Raw genomic sequence first — 24,779 nt, forward strand, 5'->3', positions numbered from 1 at the left:
TTAATATTTCCTGTGGTATCAGGAAATCAGAACCTGCGTTTTATAATTATTAACAGGACGTGGAGTAGACAGAACATAGAATAATGTGAACAAGCCTGCTTAGTTGGGACCATTGGCTGTTTCTCATTATTTAAGTAATTTTCTCCTGCATATCCACATATTACATTTATATTTTTCATTTGTCTTTTTACTTCTTAAAGTTAAAATTTTATCTTGATTTCTGAAAATAAAAGATTGTTTTCCTGTTTTTCCCAAATCTTTTATAGCATCTGTCAATGGTTCACCTTCTGCCACTTCTGAAAGTGATGGATCTAGTACAGGCTCTCTGCCTGCAACAAATACAAATTCAAATACATCTGAGGGAGCAACGTCTGGGTTAATAATTCCTCTTACTATATCTGGGGGCTCTGGCCCTAGGCCATTAAATCCTGTACCCCAAGCTCCCCTACCACCTGGGTGAGTAACTGTTTTTGGTTAATGCTTGTTTGCTTTAGGCTTCTGCATGTACTTATTAATAAGGAAAATAATACTAAACTCCTTTCTTTAAAAAACTGTCCTCAAGCAGTTGTAACTGATTTTGGTGGGGATCTGGAGTCAAACTGAACCAAAAATGAAACAAAAACAAAATCCTCCCCATATTTGAAATTTTCTCCCTCATTTCCAGGGCAAAGTGGAATAGTGGAAAAAAATTTTTTTTAAATGTACTGGAGTGTCCCTGTCCCTGACCAGGGAGTGAACCTGCAACCTTGGCATATCAGGATGATGCTCTGACCATCTGAGCTACCCAGCCAGGGGTCATAATCCCATTTTAATCACTACTGGTTATTTTTTAAATTAATAATACTCTAATAGATGATATATGTATATATATTATTTCATTCAAATTAATTTAGAGCTTAGAATGCTAATCAAAATTAACTAACTAGCAGATTAATAAACTCTCATGAAGATAATTTTAATTGCTAAAAAGATTATATAATACCTGTGTAGGTAGTTAGGCTCTTTTCCTTTTGGAATGCCACCATGGGAAGCCAAATTAGAAAGTTGTTTGTGTAGGGGATTACCAAAGAGAAACTGGGTGCTCTTAGAAGTGATGGGTACGTCTAAGCTACAGTGGTTTAGTATTCTTCAATTTGGAGATAACCTACCAATACTAAAATACTTAGAATGACTTTGTCCACTGTACTGTGCAGAGACATATCTGATAAAGCCTTACTCTTTGATTTTAGTGTTTCTAGAACCCAAACAATTCTTTATCCTTTAGTTAGTAATTCTTTAGTTTTTCTTTAGATTTCATAACAGTAATTACAGCTCTCTTTTCCACTCAAGCCCTGCAAATACCCAGATCAGATTGAAACAGACTTTGTCTCCTGAGTGCTTCATTCTCAAGCCTCTTTAGAATACAAGACATCTCCTAGCAGGGGTGTCCAGCCATGACCCAACACAAAATTGTAAATTTACTTAAAATCTCTTTCTTTGCTCATCAGTGTTTCATTAGTGTTTGTGTATTTAGTGTGTGGCCCAAGACAACTCTTTTTCTACCAGTGTGGCCTAGGGACACCAAAAATTTGGACACCCCTATTAGAGCTTATGTTTCTGCAGAAGTAATCTCATCCACTGTGTGTTACCCTCAGGATAACATTTCTTGATTTTGTCCCTAAATTCTTTTTGTATCTTCTTTATATACTGACATGCTTATTTGCTTCAGTTCTATAACATGATCATATAAGAGAAAAAGTCAAAAGACAGGATTAAAGAGCCAGGCTACTAATACAATTACCATACCAGCCTTTTCAATTTTGTGTTTAAGTTGGGAGCAGAGAGTGGACCAGCATGGGCGAGTTTACTATGTGGATCATATTGAAAAAAGAACAACATGGGATAGACCAGAACCTCTACCTCCTAAGTAAGTATCTGAATTAAAGAAGAGAAAAAGTATTTATTCAGAGCTATAGATTGTGTCTCTATAAAATCTTCACTGCTTTCTTACTTTTACTCTTCCCGTCAGTCTTTTTTCTATCCACATTGTTTTATGGTAGCTGCAAACTGGAAAGAAGAGAGTCAGAATTGATTGAGCATAATGAATGATTTCAAATTTCATGTATTTCTTTTTTTTTTTTTCAATTTTTTTATTTAATTATTTTTCAAGTACAGTTTTCTGTCTATTACTTCAAATTTCATGTATTTCTGACTGAAGATTCTATAGGTCTTGCTACTCCCAAATTTTCCTTTCTGAATTTTAACCACCTCAAATCACAGGGTTTTAGGATTAGTTTCTCCAAGAGTAATTATATGACTGAATAAGAATTGTAGTCCTTATATATATGAAGATAAAGTCCCTATTGTATTGAAAAAACTTTGTTATGTAATAATAAAGTCATTGCAGAATAGTTGGGGGAATAAAGACTATATTATATTAATATAGGGTGTTAAGCACTGAAAATGTTACATTATATACTTAGAAGGAAAGTATTTTTATTCAAGGGAGGTCAGTAGCAAACATGGAAGTATTTAATTGTGCTAGTAATCTTAAATACACACCTAAAAGGTACTGTTTTACTTGTTAAATTATCAGATAATATTCATTATGAAATTGTGGAGGAACTTTACCTCCAACATCGCTGGTGGTAGTTACAGTTCTTGCAGAAAATTGTATATAACTATAATAATGCACATACTCAGTAATTTGCTCCAGGAAATTTATCTTAAATAATGCAGAGGAAGAAAAAAATTTTTGATATATTGTCATTTTACTATTTATGATCATCAGAATATTGGAAAGAACCCTAATCAATCAACAAGATAGAAATGACAGTTACTATATCAATGTTTACTTAATATGTTCCCATTTGAAATGATAAATTAGATAGTTATATTCTTATGGAAAATGCTTTTTGGAAAGAAAATGAGAACTTTTTCCTTAATGACTATTTGAGACTTACTTACTAGACATTGTGTTTAAGTTCACTTATAGGCTACTTAAGATAAATAGGCTTAAAATAAAATAAAAGGCTGCAGGTAAATTAAAAGCAGTTACCAAGGTACAATGTTACCAAACATGCACCAGGGCCAAGACAGAGTCCTGTTTAATTCTTACCTATTTCACAAGTGTTTGTTGAATTAGGTTGTTTTTGTTCTGATTTAGCTGGGAACGCAGGGTTGACAACATGGGACGTATTTATTATGTTGACCATTTCACAAGAACAACCACGTGGCAGAGGCCAACATTGGAATCCGTCCGGAACTATGAACAGTGGCAGCTCCACCGTAGTCAGCGCCAAGGAGCAATACAGCAGTTTAATCAGAGATTCATTTATGGGGTGAGCAACCTGTTTGTTGCTTTATAAACTTAATAAGAGTATGTGGTTTTTAACCTTTTCCTGTGTATGAAATGTAAAGTACTAGTTAGAAGGAAGGTATAGTAGGATGTCAACCCATCTGTTGCTGTCCATAGATAGTATTTTTAGACCTTATCTCGAGTATCCTGTGTATGTGATCTGTTCTTTCCTCTGTGAAATTTCCTGAAGTTCAATCTGCTTTTTTTTGTTAGTGTCAAAAGTAAAAAAAAGGTAATAAGATAATTTAAAATCCATGGGCAAAAGAATAGTAAAAGCAAACACAAGCAGTTTGAAAAGAATTAGAACAGTTCTAAATTTAGTACTGCCAAACTTAGCAGAACATTTGAAAGCTTGAGTCTAAGAACACCTGACTCTTGAGTGGTTATATGGAATTAATGATAGAATCGAATTACTTTGTAATGTATAAAGATAAAGTATACCTCATAAATTATTTGGTGCTGTGGGAGACTATAGAAATTTAACTTCTTAGAAGATTATGCTAAGTATGTTATTCTGGCATCAAAAGCAAATTATTTTATCCTTGGTATAAAAACATTTCCTTTTTGGAAACAGTTGAAATTTTACATATTTTCCCCCTGGCTGGTGTGGCTCAGTGGATTGAGCGCAGGCCTGCAAACCAAAGGATCGCAGTTTGATTCCCAGTCAGGGCACATGCCTGGGTTGCAGGCCAGTTCTCAGTAGGGGACTCATGAGAGGCAACCGTACATTGATATTTCTCTCCTTCCCTTCCCCTCTAAAGATAAATAAATAAATGTTTTTTAAAAAGTTACTCATCAAGATTCATTACTTTATAAATTATATTTAATTACCTCAGAGGATTTTCTTGAGGATTCTGTAAAATAAAGTTTCTCATATGTCTAGCACATACTAACTACATGCACAGAAGTATTAGTTTTCATCTTTTCTCACCTTCATATGTACATTTGTAAATGTGCCATTTATCTCACTTTTACAGTGCATAATCTTTTAAAACATTCTATTGTTGGAAGATGAGCAAAATTTTGGAGCACCTACAGCATACTGCTTCATTGTAACCTGACCGGTTTGATAGAGTCTTCAGAACTTTTCTTGAATTGCAGCTTTTACCTCATTGTCCATGGATTTTTTCCTCCCTATCCAAAATAATCTGACCAATTTTCTGAAATTATTGCTTCTTGCTCTTGCTTATAGAGTGGTTTTAAATCATAAGGAATTTACTTTAGTTACCCTTAACTTAGCAAGAGATATGAATTGAACATTCTTAATGCCAGCTACTTAAAAAGTTATGGGGTGTTGGGCTGTTGCTGAGAAAGTCTATTTATTGGGCATATGAAATGGCCTTTGTTCTGACTTTGGCTACAGGGCAATAGGCTATTACATGCCAGCACTGTTAACCTCAGAATGTATATGGTTGATGCTGTAACACTGCGTGATAGGTCTTCCTAACCCATGGCTTCCCAGTTTATCTGTCCAGGGAGAGCCAGAGAGAAAAGCTTGGATTAGAAAATTACCAGAATAGTTTGTCACATGCCAAACTTTTCAGACCTGTTCTATGATCAGGGTTCAAACCTTATATTGTGTTCCTTCCTGGCCTCCCACTCTTACTCCTTTCCATAATTGTCTTGCTCCTCATCAGGAGGAGCAAGGCTAGTTCTTGATAGGCCTATCTTCCAAGAACAGTTAAATCAGAAATGAAGGTATCTCTCATATGCTATAAAACTTTTAATCAGTTAACTCTGTTTCTACAATAAGTCAGTGAGAGTGAGGGGAACAAATATAAATTGATACTTAAGGGACTCCATCAAATGTAAAGTGAGGACTTCGAATTCTGATGTGAACAAGTAAGCAGTTAGAGGCATTTAATTAGGAATTGGATATTAGATGATGAAACCAGCATCGATTTTTGTTAGTAGTGGTAATGGTATTGTGGTTATGTAAGAATGTGTTCATATTTTTTATAAAAGCATACTAAAATACAATAGGGATGAAATGATGACAGATTCTCTTCAGCAAAGAGTAGGAAAATAAAGATAAGGAAATGTGTTGAGTCTTGATGCTGGGTATAAGGGCTGCACTGCCCTATTTTACTTGTGTAGGGTTTTTTTTTCCCCAGTAATAATTTTTTCAGAACAGAGTCTATTATTTATTTGCCTTATTATTAAAGGAGAAAGGGCTTAACCAGATCTTAATAAGAGACCACAAATTATCCCTGCTTTATTATACATTTAAACCAAACACACTCATTAACTTTACACAGTCAGTATTACATTTGCATCTCTTTTTCTAGTGGTTGACTCTTACTTTTATCTAGCCAAACCTCTCTCTCCATCAGTGTGATAATTGCAAACAGACATTTAAGAAATCTTCTATATAGTTCTAAGCTTGTCAACTCCTTTCACCTGGAATTCTTTCCTTTTACTCACCTGACAGCCAGTTCTTTCTGCTACCCCAGTTCTCTTCCCACAGTTCTTTGTATATACCTGTTCTGTATGTGATCCTCTCTTGTTGAGTTAGAAATACAAGATTTTTATCACTTCTCCAATGATAGTTACTTCTAAATAACTTTTGGAGGGTTATACATGGGTGGGCAAAGTAGGTTTACTGTTGTTCATATGGAAAATAATATAATAATAAATAATAATATGAGAATAAACTCTGTGATTTGTGTATTCACAACTTGAAGCCTACTTTACCCACCCCTGTATTTCTGTAACTTAAAGATTTGTAGCTAATAAAGATAAAAACAGTCATTTGGGGGTGAGGGTTATATATTCGCAATATTTGAATTTCAGACGTTAAATACTGTTTGCAATGATGTTTTGTCCCACCAGAGTGCTTTGACATTTATCCATGATGATGTAACACTTCTCTAAGATGTGAACTCTGTAAGAGTTCACTAATGTTGCATATTGCCAGGGAAGGCATACCAGAATTTAGTTGTCTGTTTAAGTTCAGTATTTCACCTTTTTGTTGTTCTTCTCTTTAGACTCAAGATTTGTTTGCTACATCACAAAATAAAGAATTTGATCCCCTTGGGCCCCTGCCACCTGGATGGGGTAAGTTGTGTGAATTTTTTCATTGAATTTGGTCATTTTTATTTTATTTCATTAAAATTTATTTTTATCCTCACCCGAGGACTTTTTTTAAAATTGCCTTTAGAAAGAGAGGAAGGGAGAGAGAGAAAGAGAGAGAGAAACATTGATTGGTTGTTCTCTCATATGTGCCCCCAAACCAGGGATTGAACCCATAGCCTGAGTATGTGCCCTGACTGGGAATTGAACCCACAACCTTTTGGTTTACAGGATGAGGCTCCAGCTAACCGAACCATACCAGCCAGGGTGAATTTGGTCATTTTAAAATCAGGTATTTATGGATAATATCTTGCTCTTGCTAGAATGAATCTCTGGGAATATTTTTGGGTGTGTTGGTTTAATTCAGAGCGCTAAATAGGCATTAAATTTCCCAAAAGTTCTAAGTTGACCTTTTATTATAGTAAACTTTTATTGGGGTTCAGAATTATTTTATTCTTCTAGAATTTAAAAATATTTTGCTCAACAATAAAAAGAAATGGATTATTGATACATACAATAATCTGATGGGCCTGGAGGGCATTATGCTTAGTGAAAAAAGTTAGTCTCAAAAGATTATATATATTGTGCCCTGGCCAGGTGGCTCAGTTGGTTGGAGCGTTGTCCCTTATACCAAAAGGTTATAGGCTCAATCCCTGGTCAGGGTGCATATGGGAAGCAACGAGTCGGTGTTTCTCTTTCTCACATTGATGTTTCTCTCTCAGATCACTAAATGTATCACCAAGTGAGGATTTAAAAAAAGAGATTATGTACTGACTACATGGTTTAATTTATATAATATTCTCAAAATGATAAAACTGTAGGGATGGAAAACAGATTAATAGGTACCAAGAGACAGCCAGTAGATTAGTATACATACAGAAGATGAGTGGTTCTTATATGGTGGTGGAAAGGTCTATACCTTGACCATGGTGGTGATTACACAGATTTGTACATGACATAAAAGTGTATGAAACTATACACTGACATAAATGAATTCATTTTTTAAAATCGGTGAAAATTGATGCCTTGGCCAGGTGGCTAACTTGGTTGGAGTGTCATCTAGTACATCAGAAGTGTTGCGGGTTTGACCCCTAGTCAGGGCACATACCTAGGTTGCATGTTCAATTCCAGTTCAAGGTGCATATGGGAGGCAAGCATGCGCGCTCTCTCTCTCTCTCTCTCACTCTCTCTCCCCCCATTCTCTCTAAAATCAACTTTTTAAAAATTGGTGAAAACTGAATAAAACCTGTAGTAAATATTTACCAGTGTCAGTTTCGTGACTTTGATATTGTAGCTATATAACATATCACTATTGACGTGGGGGAAATTGGTTGAAGGATTTTTTGAGTGATTTATGCCACATTCTGTGAATAATATATATTTTTTTAACTTTAAAAATATTTTGATTACATGGTGCTTCCAAAACACAGTTCAGAGCGTGGTTGAGTTGATGGATGTTACCTGAGAACAGTGGAAGGGGAACACAAAGATGGTGGCTTTGTGTCGTATATCATGGAGCACATGAACATGTTCTGTTATCAAGTATATTTGATACTTTAATTATTAAAACTTCAATGTATACACGAGATTCTGTTTTATATATCATAGCACTGTAGCAAGTTTTTAGAATATACTGTCTGGCATTATAGAAACAATTTTTCATGGGAGCCAAAGAGAATATAGAAAGTGGAAAACAGGAAAGTAAAGCCTGTTATGGAAACAGAGCTGCGGGTATTTCATAACATTGGGGTCAGTTCAGAAAGTGGTATTTCCAGATAGCTTTGTTGGGAAGCACTGGTCCCTAAGGTAGATTGCTTTAGCATTACTTTACTGAGGCATGGATGGAAAAAATTGATATGTCGAGATCCCGTGAATCTGGGCAATAAATGATACTGGCTCTATAAGCCTACCTTTGAGAAATTCCATTGCTCTTAAGAGGTTGTTTATCCTTAATACTCATGTGAGTCATAAAATATAATAGGTTATACTTATAACTTACTGTTACTACTTTGAAGCAAAAGGAGGCCATATGAAAATTATAAATTTTTGTCTTCTTCAAAGTCTGGCAGTTTGGTAAGGAGTGTTTTGGCTCTGTTGGAGCCTCAGATTGGACAGTGTGTGGTTAACATCAAGTTCCTTTAGAAGAGGGGATGTTGTCCTTATGCGGTATATTGTACCAGACCTGTCAGATTGTATTCCCTGACATGAATGCATTTCTCAGCTTTTTCTTGAGTTTGTTTGTGTCACATTACAGGGGAGAAATTGATGCACTGAAAGGATGTATGTGAAGGTTATGTATTTATTCTTTTAATTTTATTACAGAAAAATGATGATCCAATTGATCTTTGTCAGAAACATAGACTATTTTACTCCCCCAGAGCAGCTGTAAGAAAAATTGCCTCTTACTCATAGAAGCATGAATTACAGGCATTATTGCTTTTATTTAGAAAGCGTTTCCTGCAAGCTGGTCCTTGCCTTCTGTATTTACCATTATTCTCATCATCAAGATCTTTCTCATTTTCTCGTTAGCCAACATCTCCTTAAAATACCTCCTCTGAAGACTCCAGTCCCAGCTTATCCAGGTTGTAAGAGTGTTTATTTTGCTTATTTTATATACAGTCTGCTTATTTTTAGGGGTCACACTCCTCAAGGTGAAGTGTGCCCTCCTTCTTAAGTGAGTTCATGATCATCCTATTACTCAGACTAAGCACTGTTTATGATTCTCTGCATTTGGGGCATATGTCTTATTTGTGGAACCAGCGACAACACAGGTATTGTGACAGCTGAGACCCACCTGACGTACCCTTAGGATTGTCCCAGGAAATAAAATCACAGTTTATATTCTCTGTTTATGTTATGGAATTGACAGCTTTATTTTTGTGATACCAAATAGATTTAAATCCAGTTTCCTTGCCCTTTCAGAACTTTATACGCTAGGACTAGACATTACTGCCTTGAAGTGGAGAATTTGTTAACACACACAAACTATAGAGGCTGGATGACAGAATATTTTAATTCAGATTTGTAGTCTAATACGTCTTTGTGTATATATAGCTGGTTTTACCCCTCAAGTATAAAGATATTTTCTCATTTTAAGAGTTGCTATGAAAGAATACATGGGCCAACAAGAAGCTTCTGCTTTTACTGTTTTATTCATTGAGTCAGGAAGTGCTCTGATTTGCATTCAGGGTTTGATGTTCAGTCATTTATTGTTTATTATGTGATTTTTCCACAAAGTAAAAAGTCAGTTGCACAGCTATAGTTCTTCCTCTCATTGAGTAGATAATAAGCCTTCAGTTTGCAAGTACACCCACCTTTGAAATTTTATTTTCTATAGCCTCTTTCAAGAAATGCTGATATTAGCAGTATATACTTAGAATGTAACAGACAGTAAGTTTTTTCTTAACTTTATCTTGGTTCATGTTAACTTTTGAAGAGAAAATCTCTGGCCCTGAAATCTGAACTTACATGGCAGATAAAAGATGAATATATGCTTAGCTGTACAGTTTGGGTATTAGTTTTAGATAATAAAAAATTATTTGGAATCAAGAAATTTATAGATTCTCAAGTATATTTGAAAAATTTAAATTATAGTGACTGCCAAGAACATGAACTTACTTTGTTATCATGTAGCTGGCTCTAGTACTGGGGGTGCTTCTTTTTGTGTTAGAATGGATCTTAAGTTAGTTGTATGTTTTCACACTCAAGATGCCATGGTCAGTGAAGCCATTGTTAAAATACTCAGTGTGTTACAGGATACAGAGTCCCATTTTTCTGTATATCATGTATACGTGGAGTTCTGTTTCCATTTCAGTCTCAGCGAATATAGAAATTAGCCAGTATGTCAGGAGTGGGTTCATGATACTCATGATACAGATATATTCCTTAACCTCCCCATATCATCACTGCTACTTGAAGTCATGGAATCAGTGCTGGAGAAATAGTTAAACATTAACAGATACTAATTTGATGAGACTCGTCCTTCAATATATTGCTTAAAGATCAGAGGATCTAAATAAATGTTATTTGAAAAACAGATAAAACTTTTCAAACCACAGGAAATAAAAATTGGCCTTATCAGCATGGAATTAAGTTTAAAGTTTTATTTGAGAATTGTTAATTTTTAGTAAATATTTGTTAAAAAGTTGGAATGCATTCTATACTCTGTAATACTTTAGTTATTTTAAAACATCTTATCAAAATTTTAAAAATTCAGATGTAGGAATAGACCTATCTTTTGAAGAGTTAATGGTAATGGAGCAGAGAAGTCAATAGATCAGAACAGAATATTAAAATTTTGAAACTATGCCTTGGGTGGATTGCTCAGTTGGTCGTGGGTCCAGTCCCCAAGCAGGGTACATATATAGGTTGTGATCCCCAGTCAAGGGAATGTATGGGAGGCAACCAATAGATGTTTCTTTCTCATGTTGATGTCTGTCTGTCTCTGTCTCTTTTTCTTTCTCTCTCTCTCTTCCCCCTCACCCTTCCCCCCTCCTTTCCCTATTGAAATCAATAAACGTATTCTCAGGTGAATATTAAATTTTTTTCAAAACTATTTGGTTATTAAAGGCAGAAATTATATTCACATGTCTTCTGGACCGTGATGAGAAAGCACAGGGAAGCAGGGAAATTTTTTTAAGAAAGGAAACAAGAAAACAAGGAGAATCCTAAAGTAAGGGAGTGGGGAGGGTAAACAGCAGCTTCAGATGCCCATTTCTTATGCAGAAAGTTACTATAGGTATTTAGGATTTAGGAGCTGGACATATTAAGGTACAGGACATATTTTGAAACAGTGTCTTCCCCCAGTTGAATAATGCCAAGTATATAATAAACAATTAAGATATATCACCCCCATTAAATTTTAAGAAGGAAAATGGTTTGGTGTGAAAAAAATTCCTGACTGAAGGCCGGAGTTTCTATCCTGTCACTGCCACTTAATTTTGAGATTTTGGGCAGATCACTTAACCTGTCTGACTGTCTTTATTGTCAAAATAAACTAAAACCACCTACCCCATGAAAGTTAAAGCAGTTAATAGTTCTGCTGTTGGTTGGATTGAGCAGAAAGGTTCTACGGGCAGGATATTGTGAATTAAATCTGTTTAGTTTCTAGGATATAATCATATTTTTATATCTTAGCAAGTGTGTGAATTTAATAGTGAAAGAATAAATTAAGCTTTGAGAGTTGTGATTTTAAAACTACAAAACCAATAATACAATAAGAAATGGATAGATTCAGCTCATCTTATTATTTTAGTTTGAGGAAGAAGACTATGCCAACTCTAATGCTTTTCTTTCTTTTCTTTTTCTTTTTTATTTTTTTAATATAAGAGAAGAGAACGGACACCAATGGTAGAGTATATTTTGTCAACCACAACACTCGTATTACCCAGTGGGAAGACCCCAGAAGTCAAGGGTAAGAGCTTTCAGTTACTAGTTTATAGATAACTTAAAATTGTACCCTATTTCTGATTCATTTATTAAAAAGATCAATTACATATTCTTTCCCCAAAGGCCTTAAACATCAGCCACCCAAGTACATACCTTATAAAGAGGAAAAAATTATACTATTTTATATAATGAATGTGGGTTTCTTAAGGGGAAAAAATCTCAATGATATATGCCAATATACTTACATATTTAAAAATACCTAGTTATTAGTAATAAGACAAGATAAGTAATTCTAAAGTAGGATTTTGCAACCTGGGATCCACTGGATAAACTTTAGGGAGTATATGACTTAGGGAAGAAAAAAATCAAACATTCATTTTTATTAAATTTTACCTGAAATTGAGTGTTTTCTTCCATTGTGATTGTAGGCTACAACCATAGTAAAATTAGCAATGCCTAGGACTTCACCATCAGTAGAAATCATGGGTCTTTTATATCATTCTGTAGTTGTTCCAGGTACATCAAATACTGCTTACACACATCATTACAGGAACTTGCTAGTTAATATATTAATAGACACATTAGTATAATGTGTCTATTAATATATTAATAGGATAAGTTTGTTAGTATAAGTTCATCTTCTTAATGTTTGGAAACTATGTATATATCATTGCTTTTCTTTGTAACATTATGTAATGGTTTGTGTATCAGTTTCCTGGGGCCATCTTAATATAAAGTACCTGTGGCTTAAACAACAGAAATTTGTCTCATAGTTGAGGCTACAAGATCAGGGTGTTGGGAGACCTGTGCTTTTTCTGAAGGCAGTAGGGAAGAACCTGTTTCAGGCCTCTCTCCTACCTTCTGGTGTTTTTTTGGCTTGTGGCAGTTTAATTCCAGTCTTGAAATGGCACTCTTTCTGTGTGTGTGTGTGTTCAAATGTTCCCTTTTTATAAGGACACCAGTCATAATATTAGTGGCCTGTCATTTTCATCTTAACTAATTACATCTGCAATGATCCTATTTCCTAATATAGTCATTTTGAGGTGCTGAGGATTAGGAATTCAACATATGAATTTGCAGGGCCCATGACAGTTTTGCCCATAATGATATATAATACTATGCATTTATCAGGCTGCTGAAAGGATTCCATTCTGCGAGGAATTCGGCAAGGTATACAGTCAGAGAGCACAGTCACTACGTGGTTGCCCTGACTTCAGGCATTAACCATAAGCTGGGAGGTCCCCAGGACTACTCTCACTTCAGACCAACTGGCTACAAATTTTACAAATTTCAGTCATTCCCATAACCACTTTCATTAGAGAGACTAGAACTCAACTGAAGCCTCTTGACCTCAGTCACTTATTATAGGGAAAGGCTGCAAATTTGAACCAACAGAAGAAAGAGATGTAAAGGCCAGCAACTGAGATGGTTCCAAACATCCAGAATTGATGTGGAACAGTATATGTGGAGTATTGTTAACCATGAAGTCTCACTTGAGTCTGGTATCCAAGGTTTTTATTAAGGCTTCATCGTGTACTGCATGTATGGCTAACATTTAGTCTCCAGCCATTTCCCAGAGTTTGGTCTAAAACCTTTGGTTTTCAGTTGTTGGAACCAAGACGGAATATCCCAAAGTCTCCATCATAAAACACATTCCAGAGGCCTAGAGAATACTTCCTGGTAGCCAAGAGCAAAGACCAAACCTTTCTTTAGGTATGACTGATTAATTCTTCACTTAACACATTTAGGGCTCAGAGTTTTAAGAACTGCTATTCTAAAGGCATGCTTTAAATTTGAAATTTATTTCTGAGTACTAACGGGTGGCTTGGTTGGAGCATTGTTCTGTGCACCAAAAGGTTGCAAGTTTGATCCCCAGTCAGGGCACATACCTAGGTTGCAGGTTTGAGCCCCAGTCAGGACGGGTATGGGAAGCAACCAATTGATGTTTTTCTCTCTCTTTCTCTTTTCTCTCTGTCTCTCTCCTCCTCCTCTCCCCCCACCCGTAAAATCAATAAACATCCTCTGGTGGGGAGTAGGGGAAAAATTCTATCTCTGAGGGTAAAGGGATAGAGTAGACCATGTCACCTTACTGTAATTTGCTGCATTTTTTTGTTTCCCCTTGGACCTTTAAAGTTGTAGAGCTAAAGTCAGAATCATATTTTAACATATACTAAAAATAACCCAGGTCTATTTGATTTTTTTGCTTTTAAAGGCAACAAGTTGTTACTAAGTCTGTCTTATAAATACAGTTACAACAAATGAGAAATGTTATCTTTTAAAAAGTTTCGTAGTCTGTTTTATCTGACATTGTATTCAGTTCTGTGAATATAACTAAATGTTCGTAGCCTCTCGACATAATAAAATCACCGTTCTGTGCAACAGTTCCCAGAGTTTGGTTCTTCTAAAGTGCACTTGAAGAAAATGACGTTCGTGTCACAACTGTAGCTCTCTGAAACAGTGAGCTTAAGTGCCTTCAACTCCTCCCTTTCTCATGTGAACTTGAACATTTCTATTGCTCTGTCTCTCACCAAACGCATCAGAGATATTCAATAGTTCCCTACTCATACTAGTATTCTAGTGTAATATTTTAAAATGTAAAAATAAATTTCTCAGGTTCAGTGAACATGCAGCTTTGAATATGTATGCTAATACCTCAGTTATTTTAATATATAACAAATGAAAATCAAGTCACTGTTGCCTTATAACGTAGTTCCTGTTTTAAAATTCATATATAATAATATTTTCAGGGAGGGAAGTTGTTGCCAGACAACACAAGCTGAAATACTTGATAAATGCTGTGATAGAAGTATGAAGGAAGTTCTTTGAGAGACCTGAAAAGAAGGATCAATATATAGTAGGAGGAATAATAACAGTTTGAGGGCTTACACATACTTCTTTTAAATAGGTGGGTATGAGATAGTTAAAAGCCAACAATTAACACCATGATAATAATAATTACAATAAGGGGATTTGTGTTCTGCCTGATGCTGTGGTTGCCCTTTAAGGGGTGGTGGTGGGGGGCAGAAATTACTTTGTTATTCCAAAGCCTTCCTAATCATGTACTTTATTCTATATGCAAAAGATAGGCTCAGTTAAGATAAAGGCTGACCTTTGATAGGGAAAAATACTGCCCTCCACTGTAAACCACTTTTAGTTAGAAAGTTTTCATTTCAGACCATACTATGTGTTATGTTCTGTCTCTGAGTTTGTGGGGCCTCCATGCGGGCCTCCCCTGAGCTTCTCAGGTGTAGTATGTGGCTGATTTTTTGTCCATACTTAACCCTTTTGGTTATAAAACTACATGGTAAGCTTTTTACTTGTGTCGTCTAATTGATTACTCATATAGTCTTACTACATAGACATTATCTCTATTTTATGGACAAAGAAGCCAAAGTTTAGAGGGATGAAGCAAGGTCTTAAAGGTAGGTATTAAGGAAGGACATAGGAATACTTGGTAAAGAACATTTGAGTTGTTGTAACAGAGGAATAATAGAGATTCTGGACAAGAGGAAAGGCTTCACTTGGAGATGTGGCAGATCATATCATGCTTAGGGAAATGGCGATGTTATTGTTAAACGCTATAAAATCACAGAGTTCAGGGAAGGGATTTGAGGGCAGAGTATAGATCCAGAGTGAGTGAGGTGTAGTGATTTAGATTTAGATCATATTATTGGTTGTAGTAAACAGTGCTCTCACCTTAAGGAAAGAACTAATTTGATCAGACCTCTATTTTAGTACTCTGTCAGCAATATGAAATAAACAAGTGTAGGACCAGAGTAAGACTAGAGGCAGGAAAAACCAGTTAGGTGGCTATTGTGAAAGTTTGAGATGAATAAAGCCAGAGCAAAGATGGTGCTGGAGATTGACAATAGTAATGAACATGAAAGCTTCTGAGGCAGAATGGGGAGAATTTGGTTGCCCTGGGATGTTTAGGTAGGCTATTAGGTAGATGGGGGATACAAGTCATGTAGGTGAGAGAAGACTAAGTGGTGGTTAATGGACCTGTTGACAGGTTAAGGATAAATAGGATAAAGGTAAAGATTTATAGGATAAAGAGGATATAGGTAAAGAGGTCTTATAAACAACCAGATATACTGGACTGAATAGTTTTCTAGAAGATTTCCACTACATTTACATTTGTTTTTTGTTTCTGTATTTGGCAGACAAGCAAGTCTTTAACTTTTTTTGTTTGTTTATATTTTTCCTATGTTCTTTAGTCAATTAAATGAAAAGCCCTTACCTGAAGGCTGGGAAATGAGATTCACAGTCGATGGAATTCCGTATTTTGTGGACCACAATAGAAGAACAACCACCTATATAGATCCCCGCACTGGCAAATCTGCCCTGTAAGTTTTTTAAACATTGCAGATTAAAACAAAAACGGATTCCAAGATTTTGATTTAAAAATATTTGAGTTAGCAAAAAGTGCAGTTCTTTTTGTGTTGGCTTGCTCATAGATTTCTATTCATGAAATATTTTGTATTGCCATTACCATTTTGAATACTTTCTTTTTTAAATTTATTTATCTTTAGAGGGGAAGGGAAGGAAAGAAATATCAATGTATGGTTGCCTCTCATGAGTCCCCTACTGGGAACTGGCCTGCAACCCAGGCATGTGCCCTGACTGGGAATCGAACTGCGATCGTGTGGTTCACAGGCCCGCGCTCAATCCACTGAGCTACACCAGCCAGGTCATGAATATTTTCTTCTATAGATTGACTTTTTATATTTGTTACCATCTGTGCACCCAGCACTAAATGAGACTTTTTAGAAATTATCACTACAGTACTGCTCACCAATTAATCCCTGATTTCTGGTGCTTGTTTTCTTTCATTTCTGCTACCTTTGAACTTAAAAGGTTCCTTAACTTTGCTTTTCTCTTTCATTTTTGAAAAGCAACTTATGTTTTGTGTAGGGTTTTTTCAATTATGGTAGCTTTGACTGGAGTGGTTCAGTGGGTTAGATGTCCCACAAACTGAAAAGTCACTCTTTTGATTCCTGCTCAAAACACATACCTGGAGTGTGGGCCAGGTCCTCAGTTGGAGGCACGTGGGAGGCAATTGATCAGTGTTTCTCTCAGCATATGGATGTTTCTCTCCCTTTTTCCCTCCCTCCCCTCCCCTCACTCTAAAAATAAATACATAAAATCTTTAAAAATTTTTTTAAAATAAAATTACGGTGAAACATCCATAACAAAATTCACTATTTTAGGTGTACAGTTTAATGGCCATAAGTACATTCACATTATTTTGCAACCATGTCATCCTGTACTGAAACTCTGTACCCATTATGTAATAACTACCCAATGCTCCTCCCTAGCCCCTGATAATCACTGTTCTTCTTTCTTTATGAGGTTGACTACTCAATATAAGTGGAATTGTACAGTATTTCTTCTTTGGTGCTTATTTCACTTAACATAATGTTTCCAAAATTTATCTGTGTTGTAGCTTGTATGAGAATTTCATTTTTTAAGGCTTAATATTATTCCAGCCTATGTATATGCCATATTTTTTATACATTTATTCATGGACGTTTGGGTTGTTTCTACCTTTTGGCTGTTGTGAATAACACTCCTGTGAACATGAAAGTACAAATAAGTGTTCGAATCCTTGCTGTAAATTCTTTTCCGTATATACTCAGAAGTGGAATTGCTGGATTAAATGGTAGTTTTTGTGGGTTTTTTGAGTTGCTGCCATACTGTATTCCACAGCAGGTACTCCATTTTACATTCCCATGAGCAATGCAGATGGATTCAGTGGGTTTTTTTTTCAATCCTCACCAACAATTGTTTTTTGCTTGTTTCTTTTTTATAATGCCATCCTATAGGTATGAAGTAGTACCTTATTGTGGTTTTTATTTTTATTTCTTTAATGAGTCATGATGTTGAACATCTTTCCATGTGCTTAGTGTCCATTTGTATATCTGAAGAAATGTCTGAGTCTTTTGCCCAATTTTGAATTCAGTTGCTTGGATTTTTTGTTGAGTTTTAGAATTTTTTATTTATTCTGGATACTAATACCTTATTAAATATGTCATGTGCAAATATCTTCCATTCTGTATGTTGCCTTAGAGTTCTATAGCTTTAGCACATTTAGGTCTTGGATCCGTTTTTAGTTAATTTTTGCAATGGTGTTAGGTAAGGATCCATCTTCATTCTTTTGCATGTGGATATACAGTTATCCAAGCCCCATTTGTTGGAAAGACTGTTCCTCTCCCCATGGAATGGTCTTGGCACCCTTGTTGAAAATCATTGGACCATATACACAAGAGTTTATTTCTGGGCATTCTGTTCTATTAGTCTAGATATCTGTCTTCATTCCAGCACCGGTGCTACACTGGTTTGGTTACTTTAGCTTTATATTCAATATTAAATTTTAAAATTAGGAAATGTGAGCTCTCCAACTTTGTTTTTATTTTTTGAGATTGTTTTACCTCTACAGGGTCCCTTGAGATTCCATATGAGTTTTAGGGAGGGTTTTTCTCTTTTCTGCAAAAAAAAGTCATTGGAATTTTGATAGGGATTGCACTGAATTTGTAGTTTGCTTTGGTTAGTATTGACATCTTAGTCTTCTGGTCTGTGAACATAAGCTATGTTTACATTTATTTGCCTTCTTTAATTTCCACAGTGTTTTATAGTTTTCGATGTGCAGGTCTTTTACCTTCTTGGTTAAGTTAATTCCTAAATGTTTTGTTGTTTTTGGTACTATTTGTAAATGGAATTATTTTCTTAATTTTCTTTTCAGATTGTTGGTTGTTTATAAAAATGCAGCTAATTTTTGTGTACTGTTTTATATCCAACTTAGCTGAATTGCTTATTCTAATGGGTTTTCTTGTTTTGTTTTTTGGTCTAGAAGTTTTCAGGTTTTCTGTATATAAGATCATATCTTCAAACAAATAGTTTTTCCTTCTTTTTCCATTTGGATGCCTTTTATTTTTTTATTGCCTAAGTGCTCTGGCTAGAACTTCCAATACTATGTTGAATACAAGTGGTGAAAGCAGGCATTTTTGCACTATTCCTGATCTTAGAAGGAAAGTTTTCATCCTTTCATTATTGAGTGTGATATGAGCTGTAGGATTTTGATACATGGCCTTTATTATGTTGAGGTAGTTTCTTTCTAGACCTAGTTTGTTGTGTGTGTGTTTTTAATGATGAAAGAATGTTACATTTTATCAGATACTTTTATTTGCATAAATACTGCTTAGGTAAATATCAAGAGTCTGATTTAAGGACAAAGGAGAGAATGGATTTGGGAAATAGACAACATTCTCAGACAGAATCTACTTTACCTAGTCCTATTAGATTTGAGACAGTCTCACAACAGTGGCTTTAAATTTTTCTTTCTTTTATTGACTCTAGAGACAGGGTAAGGGAGGGAGAAAAAGGGAGAGAAACATCAATGTGAGAGACATCAATTGGTTGCCTATTTCATGAGCCCCAACTAAGGACCAAACCCACAAGCCAGGCCTGAACAGGACTTAAACCTGCAACCTTTCAATTTGAGAGAAGACACCCAACCAACTGAACCACACTGGCCAAGGACCCGCAACAGTAGCTTTAAAAAGATGAAAATTTGCCCTGGCTGGTGTGGCTCAGTGGATTGAGTGCTGTTCTGTGAACCAAAGGGTTGCCAGATCAATTCCCAGGCAGGGCATATGCCTGGGTTATAGGCCAGATCAGATCCCCAGTAGCGAGTGCGTGAGAGATGTGAGAGGCAACCACATACTGATGTTTCCTTCTCTTTCTCCCTTACCCTTTGTCTAAAAATAAATAAATAAAGTCTTTAGAAATAAAGTAAAAATTTATTTCTGTCTTTTACTTAAAAATAGCCTTGTGAAATAAAAACTTTAAAAGGTGATGGTAAGAATATGCTGTGCCAGGGTGTTTTTGTATTTGACTGCTAAGTACTGAGGGGGTATGGTATTTTGCTTTTCCTCAATATTTTATCTTGTAAACAGTTATTTACAATTACCATTCTTATTACCATTCTTTCTTAGAGACAATGGACCCCAGATAGCCTATGTACGGGACTTCAAGGCAAAAGTTCAATATTTCAGGTTCTGGTGTCAGGTTAGTATTGGGACTATGTTTCTGTACTCCCTTTGTTTTGTTTATGTTGCTTATATTACATAGTCAGTAATTGTGAAAATAATTCATAGAAAAACAGATAAATTGAAAACATCAGAATCTCCTATTTCAAGACAAAAAATAGATTTTATCAGTTCGATAATTTGTCGCTTCTGCTGTCCAGAATAGTAAATTTGAAACCATTTGAATAAGAAAACATTGTTAATCTCTTTCCAGTGTCCATTATGTCCAGATTGCAGAAATCCTTAAATGAGCTAAAACATTTTTTCTGATGTATAAATTATTAGCATCCCCTTTCATATTAGCATTTGATACATACATGCATATACCACTTTAATATATATATATATGGTTATATTAAGATTATTTTTCTCTGATGTGATTAACTATTTCTTATGTATAAAATATTTATTGAATTAATAATTTCATTATGGGTTTTAAATAAAATTAATGTACTATTCAAAATGTTACTGTGATGAATATTTCTAAACTTCAAACTTATAATCAAGTAGACAAGCAAGAAGAATCTGAATTAGGATTTTGAACATAAAAGATTTGACTCAGTAAGCTCTGTGCATATGAGATCTCGTGTTCCTCTATATTGTATTTACCAAATGATCTGTAATTATCATGAAGGCTCACAAAAACATTATTGCATATAAATTCATATTCAAACTCTACTTGTTTCTGTAAACAGAGATAAAAGTAAATAAAACTTTATTTATTTTTTTGATAGGCCATTTTAAATGGTAAGAATTGACTTAAGTAATATTTATATTTCAGCAATTGGCCATGCCACAGCACATAAAGATTACAGTAACAAGAAAAACGTTGTTTGAGGATTCCTTTCAGCAGGTACTATTTTTCCACTAAGTAGTTTGCCCTCTGGTTGCCAGCTCCAAATCATCTTTTGGTGTTGGCAGTTTAAACAGTTGGGAATTTTTGAGTTGGAGTGCTTGAATTGTTCAATTTAATCTCATTGCCAGCTGCTTTACTGCTTAAATTTAGGAACATGAAGGTAGTTCGGTGTGTGTTTTGTGTATGTTTTGTGTTTTTGAAATGTCAGAGTAACTTAAAGTAATTAATGAGTTTCAAGTTTCTGTTTCTAAGCTTAGTATTTGATTTGTAAGTAAGAAAATAGGCTTTTGGTAGAAATCTGGAAATATCCATATCAGTGTCATTGGATAGGATTGGGGGAAGACTTCACAGTTTTTATAGTTCTGTAATGCTTGCATTTTTACAATAAGTGTGATACTCTTATAATTTAAAAAAATTATGTAGGAAGGAAAATGATCATTGGTGACAATATCTAAAAAACATGTTTTTAGAAGTTGTCTTTTTTTCTTTCAGTTTTCCTCAAAACCTGAGTTAATTTATTACTTAACCTTTATTTCGCAACTTTATTTACCAACCAAATGCAACTAAATGTTAAGTGACTTTGTTATAGGGAAGATTAAATGACAAGTGGAAAAAATGTGTTAATATGAAGACATCCAGTTAGTCTTTATTTTATGGCCAGATGTGGATGTGATTCTTTATTACCTAGCCCTTTTGATAATTGTAATAGCTACAGCTTCAATAAGTGTCACAATGAATGCAAAAATTTAAAAAAAAACATTGAGATAGTTGAAAGTAGCTGGCTACTTCCTTTTGGAAGCAGTTATGTTCATTTCTTAATGGAACCTCAGTTATTAACATTGAAAGGGAGAAATGCAGTTGGCATCCCGCTAAGTAGGAGCAGATAGGTTTTTAGCAGCAGCACTCAACTAAGGCTACTTAGAGAATTGTGAGTCATTCCTTTGATATGATATATATCTCCAAGGCCATTCCCTACTACATTTGTTACCTTTTTCTAATTTTCATTTTCATAACCACTGTATAGTCACTGAGTATGCAATTTCTGGTGGGCAGCCAGTTTCTTGGAACATCAGTTGCTTACAGAAGTGCTGAAAAGATGAAAAACATGTGTAAATGTCTCCTTATCTTTTGTCTATTAAACCAGAGGCTTTTGCAAAATGACAGACCAGATGGTGCTAAAACACTTGTTTAAAATTGTCATCTTAGATTTGACACTTATCAATTAAATATGAAATTACAATTTGAGAAATATTTGATTGCTTCGAAAGAATGACAAATCTGACAGCAAAATTAGCATCAGATTTTTTTCATAACTGTTGGATAAAATTGTTTTAGAATAGTAACTGTTTTTATTAGCATGGCACAGCTGCTTATCAGGGAAATTGTAGGACAAAACTTCTTTTTCCTTCATATTAGGCATTTATTAAAGGATATTTAAAGGTATTTTTTCCAAGGAAGAGTGAATCCCCAGATATCAGGCACAGGGAAAAGGAACAACCAGAATTTCCAGGAGAGCAGTCTCAGACTTGGGGGAACAGTCTCAAGAGAGATCAGGGATAGCCTTTGGGTTTGGGGAGCAGCCAAGGGGACAAAGAATAGTCAGAGGGAGTAAGACAATAAAAGACAACATTTATTGATTTAAGAGAGAGAGCAACACCAATCAATTTCCTCCCATACACAGGACTGAACTGCAATCTAGGTATGAGCCCAGACTAGGCATCAAACCCACAACCTTTTAGTGTAGGGCAGGGGTGTCAAACTCATTTTCACTGGGGGTCACATCAGCATCTCGGTTGCCTTCCAAAGGCCAAATGTAATTTTAGGACTGTATAAATGTAACTACTCCTTAACTAGGGGCAAGGAGCTAGGTGCTTCCTCCCTGGGTAGAAACAAGAAACAAGGTGGAGGGCTGGATTTGGGCCCCGGGCCTTGTGTTTGCCACCTGTGGTGTAGGTGATGACACTCCAACCAATGGAGCCACTGGCCAGAGCAACAAAAAAGATATTTTTAACCTCTTTGTTTTTTCATTGTATCTAGCCTGTAGTATTTATAGACTATTTGTCATAAACATGAAATAAGCATTGCATTTTTTTGTTACATCTTGAATTTTCTTGTTTGAGTGGAATACGAATTTGAGTGGGATATAAGTATGAGTAGGGAAAAGAAGCCCTGGCATAAGCAAGTAAGTTACTGAGCCTCTCTGGATATTTAAATGTTGTGAGACTTCATTCATACTGTTTCATTAAATAGAGGCATTGTATCAACCTCTCTCTCTTTAGGCTCTCATTTTTCTAAGGGTAATTAGTATCTATAATGTTTTAGTGGCCCAATTTTTGGCAGATAAGTAGTTTTACAAAGAAAGAACCCAAATGACCTGTTTATTGTAGCTCAGTAATGGTACTCACCTTCAAAGATGAACGTGATCTTATTAATCACCATAGTGGGAGGCAGAATTTGAGTAATATTTCTAGGTACCTACAAGTTTCTGCTGAGAAACTTGAGTTTCCAAAGTTAACTCTAATTCTCTCTGCAGCCACTGGTTCTTCATTTCCACGTTAGCCAATTAGCTATTATGTGTACCTTTGACTGTTAAACAACTGAGACTTAACCAAAACAGAACAAAAAAAGCACCTAACCTTTGGCCAGGCCCATTTTTGCTCTGTTCTAAGCAAGTGAGGGAAGCAACTTTATGTCAATATTAGACTCATTAACAAGAAAATTAATATGTATAAAGTATGTAAGTACATAGATATATATCATATAAAAATAGTGTTAAATGTTAATGTATTTTCTGTATGTGTGGTATTGATTAGACCATGGGGAATTTATTTAAAATGAAGGAGATTTCAAACCTAGAAGTGATAGAATGGTGTTTCACTAACTGCTTTTACCAATTTTTTTACTTTATTGTTTTGTAGATAATGAGCTTCAGTCCCCAAGATCTGCGAAGACGTTTGTGGGTGATTTTTCCAGGAGAAGAAGGTTTAGATTATGGAGGTGTAGCAAGGTAGTGATAGTATGACTATTCAGAACTTATAGTTTCTTTCCTTCAAAGGTATCATTATACTTTGCTTGCAAGTATTATTTTCTCAAATCTTACATTTTAGGAAAATGAAATGTAGGAAATTATTGTACTTTTATTCTTCAGCTGTAGCATTTCAACATTAATTCAGAAGGTAACTAAGGTATTGCCAGTTGGTTTCGCCTACATTGCTCTGTGAAATTGGGTTGTTTTTCATATCTGTCTAGGATTTAGAGAGCAGTGGTACTTGATGTGGATCACTGTAGGGCTTAGTAAAATAGATGGAATGAGATTAGACTTGTTTCAGCTGCTCTAATCACATGGGTCAATCAGTGAAGTTTCAACTTGACTATGTATAGTATTTTATTGGTTCTAAGACTAACATTTTTATATTAACATTTCTGAAATTGGGATGTGTGTCACAATTATAATTGGAGAAAAGTTTTAGTGGTTCATCCAATAGTGGTGTCTTTAAAGTTGATGGTATCCTAGATTCTTTGAAATATAATAAACAGTGTATAAATATCATCTCTGTAAAATATATGTCAGTTTGAACAGAAGCAGTAAAATCAACATGATAAATTAGGTAACTATTACCAGTTGAGGAATGTAGATTTTAATTTTGTATCACTGCTCTCTGATTTGTTGTCATGGTCACTTGCATGATTTTTTACTTAAAATTTTCTTTTCATTTCAGAGAATGGTTCTTTCTTTTGTCACATGAGGTGTTGAACCCAATGTATTGCCTGTTTGAATATGCAGGGAAGGACAACTACTGCTTGCAGATAAACCCCGCCTCTTATATCAATCCAGATCATCTGAAATATTTTCGTTTTATTGGCAGGTTTATTGCCATGGTAAGTACAGTTGGAGAACTGTGTTTACTTTGCTAATTCAGCGGTACTAAAGAATTGTTTCTTTAACTTTGTCATTTGAAATTTTCTCATCACTAAGACATTTCTAAGATTGGATTTGTTATATTTGCCCTTTCTCTAGAAAAAGGGTGAATATAATGGA

General features: G+C 35.1%; 1 protein-coding gene across 4 annotated transcripts in view; it reads left to right on the forward strand.

The window, feature by feature from the left end:
• The window catches only part of ITCH (itchy E3 ubiquitin protein ligase), a 107,367-nt gene that overhangs the window by 65,586 nt on the left and 17,002 nt on the right, over window positions 1-24,779 (forward strand). For all 4 annotated transcript variants that reach the window (XM_037043898.1, XM_037043899.1, XM_037043897.1 and 1 more), the window contains 10 exons: window positions 267-456; window positions 1,811-1,906; window positions 3,146-3,320; window positions 6,325-6,394; window positions 11,738-11,822; window positions 16,015-16,143; window positions 19,792-19,864; window positions 20,666-20,737; window positions 23,659-23,747; window positions 24,460-24,619. In XM_037043898.1, coding sequence (XP_036899793.1) covers window positions 267-456; window positions 1,811-1,906; window positions 3,146-3,320; window positions 6,325-6,394; window positions 11,738-11,822; window positions 16,015-16,143; window positions 19,792-19,864; window positions 20,666-20,737; window positions 23,659-23,747; window positions 24,460-24,619 — 1,139 coding nt within the window. The remainder of the gene's footprint in view (window positions 1-266; window positions 457-1,810; window positions 1,907-3,145; window positions 3,321-6,324; window positions 6,395-11,737; window positions 11,823-16,014; window positions 16,144-19,791; window positions 19,865-20,665; window positions 20,738-23,658; window positions 23,748-24,459; window positions 24,620-24,779) is intronic.

The sequence above is a fragment of the Sturnira hondurensis genome, unplaced genomic scaffold (genome assembly GCF_014824575.4).
Source record: "Sturnira hondurensis isolate 20B ecotype Veracruz unplaced genomic scaffold, ASM1482457v3 Scaffold0004136, whole genome shotgun sequence".
NCBI classification, from domain to species: domain Eukaryota; kingdom Metazoa; phylum Chordata; class Mammalia; order Chiroptera; family Phyllostomidae; genus Sturnira; species Sturnira hondurensis.